At 56.4% G+C, this 7,908-nt stretch overlaps 1 protein-coding gene across 1 annotated transcript in view; it reads right to left on the bottom strand.

The window, feature by feature from the left end:
• Positions 1 to 7,908, bottom strand: part of DUSP8 (dual specificity phosphatase 8) — a 36,109-nt gene that overhangs the window by 25,640 nt on the left and 2,561 nt on the right. Inside the window, exon 2 of the mRNA XM_009328592.1 lies at positions 3,515 to 3,653. Within this exon, the coding sequence (XP_009326867.1) occupies positions 3,515 to 3,653 (139 nt within the window). The remainder of the gene's footprint in view (positions 1 to 3,514; positions 3,654 to 7,908) is intronic.

The following is a 7,908-nucleotide window of genomic DNA, read 5'->3' on the forward strand; positions in this document are numbered from 1 at the left end:
ACAGTATCACAACGACGAAGCTCCCCCGGCACGTGAAACTGCAATGAAAAGAGCCTCTGCTGTGCAAGGGGGTCCCAGCCCCAGCAGTCCGAGCTGCGGGGACCACCGCTGCTGGCCACACACTGCCACCCCAGTTTCGTCTCCGGCTGGCATACGGCTTCAGGTGCAGGAGACAGGAGCCTGGTGCTCAGCGAGCACCAGGAGTAGGGACAGGATGGGTGCCTGAGCATCATCTGGACAAACATCCCAAGCCCTCGGCTATCGCTTTTAGCCGCTGAATGGGAGAAAAGGAAGATCTCCCCACCCTCCGCTGCAGCTGGACAAACGGAGAGGAGCTCGTGAAGCTCAGCACCCAGGAGCTCAGCACTACACTGCAGCTCAGGCCGGGCTCCAATACAAGAGCTGGCACATGGGAGCCATCAGGGAGCGATGGAGCCAGACCACTGCTGCTGCTTCATAAACAGATAATGGCTCTTAATAAAAAACAAGCGGGAGTTTGCAAAGGGGAAGAAGAAGGGGGGAAAAAAAGCAAAGTGAAAAAAAAAAAGGCAAAAAAAAAGCAAAAAATAGCCAGAAAAAAAGGCAAAAAAGCAAGGGTTTGTGCTGAAGTAAACAAAGGTTAAAGAACAGTCAGGCTCCTGCAGGAATAGCAGAGCTGGGCCGGGAGGGAGGGGGCATTACGTAATGCAGGAAAAATGTTGGCTCCATTCAGTTTTCCACCACTTCATGTGATGTCAGGAAAACCATATAAATCAACAGGCTTTCTGCTCCCATGGATGGAGGGCAGCAAGCAGCACTATTTATACTTACACAATTAAAAAAAAAAAAAAAGGGAAAAAAGAAGAGAAGCCGATGATTTCCAAGACTGGGAATAATTGACTCAGATTCTGCCTTCCCAGCCTGCTGGAATCACTGCTTCTGGGCTGTTAACCCTTGAGGGGTCCCCACCGCCGCTCTTGCCACCCCCAGCTCCCCTGTCCTCACCCATCAGCCTCCACCAGCTACTTCAAGGGTCTGAAGGACAATGACTTGGAGGTGAGCAAGAATGGCCAAGCACAGCATTTGCACGAGATGGGGACACTGAGGCATGGATATGTGTCACCTCTGGAGAAACATCTGCTGCGGCTGAGGACAGCTGGGGAGCATGGAGGTGCTCGGGAGGTTTTGGGGCTGCATAGGGCTGGCACACGGCTTTGGGGACCCTCAGGACGGGGTGCTGGCATCCACTTAGGGACAGGCTGAGATTTCAGGGCAGGACCCTGAGATTTTGGCAGCCCTTGCCAGCCCAACTCTCCGCTGGGGTCACAAGCCACCTCCAGGGAGGACCCATGCACCTCTTCTGGGACACGGGATGGGCTGGGGCAGGATGAGGTGCCTGAGCCCGGAGCGGACAGACCGAGGGGTTAAAACCCACCAGGGCGAGGGGTCAGAATCAGGCCCAGCCTGCACATCCCCCCTCAGACCTCCCAAGAGCTGCCTCTAAAACAACCCGGCTGCTGCCCACACCTCAGGCAGGAGGAAGCTGCATGTGTTGGCAAATGTGCCCAGCCTCCCTCGGATGCTGTGCGCAGCCGCTTCCAATCACGATTTCCATGTAAAATGCCGCCACCATGACCCAGTGTTCTAAATTTCAGTTCCCGTTTTTTCCACCTGCTGGCGGCCCGCGTTCCCCATCAGGCTGCGGCCCTGCAGCACTTTTAATTAGGGAGGTTTAAGCTTTGCTTGGCACCTAGCACAGCCACACCCCTGCTTGGGGGTCTGGGCTCCTGCAGCCCAGGGAGATGGAAATCCTGAAGATGGAGGATGCATGTGCCCAAGCGGGGTGCCGGTTTGCTCATGGGGGGGCAGTGGTGGCAATGCTGATGGCTGGGGGGGTGGCACGCCACCAGCGCTCACCCAGCATGGGGCATGCCGTGCATGTGGCTGGGGTCCCAGCACTTTCCCAGGGAGGAGAAGGCTCCAGGGCTTTCAGGGCCACCTCACCCAGCTCCGTCCCTGCTCCAGGAGGACTTGGGGCGGAGGGTTTGCAGCCAGTGCATAGTGCTGCCCTTCGCCTGGTCCTGGGAAAGTGGTGACGGGTTGAGGGGTGCCGGGGTCACGCTATGAAGGCTGTTTCCTGACCCATCCCAGTGACTAAGCAGGTTCCTTCCCAGATGCAACTGAATCTGCCTTCTCCTTCTCCTGCAGTGTGCCAAGCCGTGCCCTTGTTTATGCCATGACTACCTTGGAGCTGCCGGCATGGCCGCTGGGGCAGGCCAGGAACTGCCACAGCAAGCTTGTGGTGGCATCCTCCAGCACTGGCCTCGGCAGAGCTCCTGCAACCTGGACCACGCTAATTAGCTTTAATGTGATTTCATGTAATCCCTGCTTGCTTTTGAAACCCTCAAACTGAGGGGTTTATTCCTGCTATTTCTCTGCTCTGTTCTCCCCATCCCAACACAGCTGCTCTGATTCAACAGTACCTTACCCATGCCATGCACGAGCAAGGCTCCCTGAATGCCACTTGCTTCTGCCACCTTTCCCATCACAGCTACTCCTTCCCAGGGTTTGTCATGCTGCCAAGTTTGCGGGGACGGCCGCTCCCTCCATCCCTGCGATGCCCTGGGGACACAGAAGTCGGTACCCTCTGCCTCAGCCCTAAAGCAGTACCCAATTGCTGCAGGAGGAGGACAGGCTTGGGGAACAGAGATGATCCCCATCTCTGTGCTTTCGGCACTGTCTAGGAGCCTGGCTAAGCTCAGCGGGATCAAGGGGCTGAGTAGGGCAGTGCCTGCTCACCCCTCTGCAGGAAGAAAGTTTGGAGGTGGGCAGCCAGCCAGGCAGCCGCCCAGCCGCCCCAGCTATGGGGAATTAAAGGCAGCTTTAACTCTCCCTTCGGCAGCTCGCTGCCCCTTTCTCCTCCTCTCTGCTGGGTCGGAGCGTTTCATTCATCGGTCGCCTGCCTCCCATTTTGCTCTGCAGAAGGGCTGCAATTAGGACAGCACGTGCCTCCTCCTGCCTGCGCACTTGCGCCTGGAGAGCATCATCTCCAGCAGACCTTGACTTACCCAGGGATGACCCTCTGCCCTTGCCCTCCTTCTCCTTCTTTTTCCCAGCACATCCATGGGTGTCCTCTCCTGCCCTCCCTTTAACAGCAGTGAGAGGGAGGAGAGTGCCTGAACCAGGTCCAGCCCTTGGCACATTCACTGGGGATGAAGCAGCACCAGGATGGGGGAACGAAGGGCAGCTTTTGGGTGGCCAGATCCGTGACACCATGACCCCTCCATACCCTCCCCTCTCATTCACCCTGGCTGGTAGGTGCAGTGGTGGGGAGCTGGACAGTGCGAGGAATGAACGCGCTGGGGGACCCAGCAATGCCAGTGTGGGTTGAGCGTCCTCAGTCCGCATGCAGGGCTGCCCTCCGATGCCACAGCCACTGGTGGCTGGGAAAGTGTGTGCAGATGGACACATGTGGCCACAGCCCTGTAACTCCAGACTAAAGGCACAAGCACCAAGGGAAGCAGTAACCTCCTACCTGTGAGGATGGAGACGCTGTGGAAACAGCTGTCCAGTTTGCCTAGGAGGATGGAGAGGAAGCTGTCAGCAGCCAAGCCGGTCACGTCCCGCGTGCTCTGGTCGTAGACCACCACGTCCTGGTGCTCCTCCGCCTCCACCTGCAGGGGAATGGCAAAAACTGGCCGTCAGAGAAATAGGCTGAGCGCTGAGGATGCTGTTGCCCACACCACCATGGGAAGCAAAGCTGAATTTAGCAGTCACACAAACGGGAGACCCAGCTCCATGCTGTCCCCCCAAGTTGGCTTCGCTCACCAAATGAAGGGTCCAGCCAGGCTGGGACTCTGCTCCACGGCTACAAGCAAGTATGTCGGCACAGACGCCCGTCAGAGGAGCCCCACCAACTGCGAGCGCTTTTGAGAATCCTACCCAAAATAGGGTCACTCCTCCCCATCGCCCACCCTCGCTTGCCATTACTTAACCGCGTCCCAGAAGTCGCTGCGACTTCTTCCACCACCTCCTCCCCACCCAGCCTTTGCCCTCAGATACTCCTCTGCAGCCTGGCTGGTGTCACGGGGATTTGGGGGTGGTTCTGCAGGCAGGGATGCTCCCAGCACAGCCCCTGGCTTGCGGCCGGAGTGAGCAGGGCTGGAGTGACAGCTCTTCAGGGCTCAGCCTGGAAACACCATACCCAGCACAGTAACACCTCTGTAGGCACTACCCCTCTAGAAGCTCAAAGCAAACCTCCTGCAGATCACCCCCGAGGGCTGAAGGAGAGGGAAAATCTCTTCTTTATCTTGGTGGATGTTCAGGGGGATGCTCTTTCTTCCTTTTGTAATGCGTGGCGGGGCTTGCACACTGCAGAGATGTGCTGGGGAGAGGGAAAGGAGCTCCTGGGCTGCTCTCACGTGACTTTATGTGCCACAAACAGCACCCAGCCCTGCCGCTGCTGCAGGGTCTCCAGGGCGGGTGAGATGGTGGGGTACCCCACAGGCAGGCAGCTGTCTGCAGGCAGGAGTCCTCCCACACCTGGTGATGGTTGGATTGCAGTGAGAGCACTCAAGGCGCAGCCGGCCTTTCCTACACCTACCTGAAGGTCCAAGCATTAAAAGAAGATAAAAATCTTCGCAGAGGCATGGCTCAGCGCACCTGCTGAATAGCTGGGTGGATGGCATATGTCTGCCTTGTAGGCGCCTGCCCTCCCAGCCAGCGGGGCAAGGCACATCCATCACGCCGTGGGAGGAGAAGAGGGCAGCAGCGGGCAGGGAGGGAGGGTCTGTGCTCCCGAGCCGCTTTCTCCTCCGGCTTGTGTTGGAGCTGCCCATCGCCCACCCCCTGCCCATCCCTCTCCAAAATCTCTTTAGGAGACCACTTGAACTAGGAACCACTCATGGACACCTGCCTCCTTTTGCTGTCTCACTGCCATGCCCTATCTTACCACTTGAGCAGATTCGCTCAGGGTTGCTGTTGATATTAATGCTGCTTTCACACCCTGCTGCAGGTGCTTCCCTGCTTGGCAACGTGAGCACCATCCAAATAAAACTGCAGGGTGCACCAATTTAGCTGAGCTCATCATGTCTCCTCGCCGCAGTGGAAGGACGGCCCTGCACCAGCAGAAATCCCCGCTGGGGCACAGCGCGCGGCTCTGCAATAGGAAGGGGGGAGCTCAAAGGAGCTGCCTGTCCCCAGCCCGGCACTGGGCACCGGAGAGCAAAACTGGCCCTGCAGTCAGTGGGATGACAGGAGGGATGAAAAGGCAGTGGCAGGATGAGAGGGAAGAGAAAAGGACGTGGGAATTTTAAAATAAAGACACTGAAAAATGACTGAAGCCACCTGGGGATAAGTCAGCTGAGGATCTACCCCAGCATCTCTTCATCGGCCATCCCTGAAGCAGGACTTTCGCAGGAGGCCATCCCAAGCGCAGCTGGAGGGAAATACAGTGGCTGCTGAGCCAGCTCGGAGCCGGGAGCCTGCCAGTCCTTAGCAGGGCCACTATCGCTTCAAGCCCCCCCTAGCACGCCCTTAGCACATCCCAAAAACCCACTCCTCAGCCTGAAGCCCCATGTCAGTGAAAGTATCTCCCCTAACAGCACGGTGAGGTGGGGACCGAGCTGCGGTGGGGCAGGGGCTGTTCCTGGCTGCGCAGTCCCAGCCAGGGTGGCTGCAGGGGAGATACCAGCTCTGGCCGAGCAGAATTATCCCACAATAGGATTTAGTGTTCCCTCCACACGGGGAGGCTTTGTTTGGGCCATTACTGCAGGGTTGCTGAGCGACGGCAGAGATGTGCGACACGGTTTACATCTTATTAAAGTTATAAGGTTTCACTCAATGTAAATGCCAAACAAGCGCTGGCCTTGCATGGCCTGGCTGCAGAAAATAAATACCCCACTTGCTGGTGTGAGGATGCCCGCAGGATGGTCCTGAGGAGCCCTTGTGGAGCGCATAAGGAGCCTGTATCAGCATCCTGGTTCCTCGCCACAAAGAGAAATGAGAGGGAGATTTTAATCAGGTCCAGGGGTCTCCCATTAACCTCATGCAATCCTGACATGCAGAGGAAGGCACAGCTCCATCTCTGGCCTTAAACGTACAGAGGTTAAGAGCTAACTGGGGCAGAGGAGGAGGGTAAAGCTGAAGAGATGCTCGGGGCCAGATTCCTGCCTCTGCCAGGGGCTGGCATAGGGCAGCGGCATGGCTGACAACACAGGAGTCCCTCCGAGGAGCAGCACCTCCATGGTGGGAGCTCTCCCATGGGGGTTGCCCATCACCCCAAGACTGCTGAAGTAACCAAACCCCCAGGCATCACCCTCCAGAAAGGGTCCCCAAATCCAGCCAGCAAGGGACAGCAGGGCCAAGGCACAGCAAGTCTTTTGGCCCCAAGTAGATGTTGAGTGGGGCTTGCAAACCCATGCATGCCTTTGAAAAGCTGCTGGCCCACTCCAGCGCTGGAGGTGCTGCAGGGCACCTCCCCAGGGACAAACCTCCTCCCTGCCAGCAGCTCGGCTGGGGGGATGGCCAGCCCAGAGCAGGGACCACCCAGCCAACAGCTCCAACCAAACCCCAGCTGAGACCATCCATGGCCTTTGCGCCAAGCCCAGTGCTCCCCATCACCCTCCCAAGCTCTGGCTGGAGGTAACTCCCTTATGGACATTTGGTCCCAGGCACTGGGTGGTTCAATGCAGTCCGGGTCGCTGCTGCGCCTCTCCCCGGCTGCCAAGCAGGGATGATGATGCTCTACAGGTGATCCGGGCTAAGATAAGAGCAAGCTATTTTTATTATCCCAATTACTACCGACATCTCAGTCACATATTATTTCAAAACACAGCGCATCACCCCACTGAAATAACAGGGCTTCCATCAACATAAAGAGCAGCCAGGCACATGGCTCAAAAATAAGTCCCAGCTTTCCCTCAAGCAAAATAGCTGCTTGCAGAGCCATGCTCCTAACGCAAATAAATAAATATTCCCATCGCCCGAAGAGACCCTTGTCATGCCTCAAACCATGGCTGTAGCTGCTCTGGAGATAGCTACATTTCAGGAAGCGAGAAGAGGTCAAGAGGTTGAAAGACTTTCCAGGGGGATCTTGAAGAAGTGAATTTTTCAACATTTCCCTCAAGAAATGCTAGTAAAAACCCCAAGCAGGAATTTCCCATAACCTCTGCCCCCGAAACTGCACCAAGGAGCTGAATTATTCCAGTTGTTATTGGAATTTATTATTGGGAGAATTTATTATTGTTAGTATTGGGAGAAGGGTTCAAAAACAAAACCAGAGCAGTACATTGGTACCATTTTTGTGCAGAGGGAGACTATTGCTAACTGGGAAATGAATTGCTGCTGCAGTTTCCCAGCCGGGCACCACAGGAAGATGCACGCGCCCAGCGGGATACAGTGCACAATGGGGCTTGGGTACCAGTGGCTTAGCTATGCCCATGATCGTAGGCACATTCCATTGAAAAAACAAAGGGATTTTTATTTTTCCCATTTCTTCTTTCCCACCAAATGGTTCTTTCCTTTCCTTGCACCAAAAAAGCCAGGAGTTGCTGCTATCGCACAGCATTGCTCCAAACCACAGCATGCAGAAGCACTGTTAATGGTACCCTTCCTTAACAGTGGCATGGAAAAGAGGGGTGCAAGCACTGGGAAAAGCAAATTAGACAAATGCTCTCATCCCCCCTGCCTGCGCGGCGCATGCAGAAGGAGCAGAGGGGAGAGCCAGGCAGGGTTGCTTAAAAGCTTTGCTCTGTATCACCCTCTGCATTCTTCCCCAAAAGGCAATCGCAGCCTGGGGCATTGCTGAGCTGGGATGCCCAGATCGAGCTCTCTTTGCACTGGGCAGGCGAGGAGGACCAGGACAAGGTGGGGGCTCAGGGCTGCCCTTTCCCTGCCTGGGCAGCCCCTCGTCGCTGCTGGCCGCCTTTG

Source organism: Pygoscelis adeliae, unplaced genomic scaffold (assembly GCF_000699105.1).
Source record: "Pygoscelis adeliae isolate BGI_AS28 unplaced genomic scaffold, ASM69910v1 Scaffold166, whole genome shotgun sequence".
NCBI classification, from domain to species: domain Eukaryota; kingdom Metazoa; phylum Chordata; class Aves; order Sphenisciformes; family Spheniscidae; genus Pygoscelis; species Pygoscelis adeliae.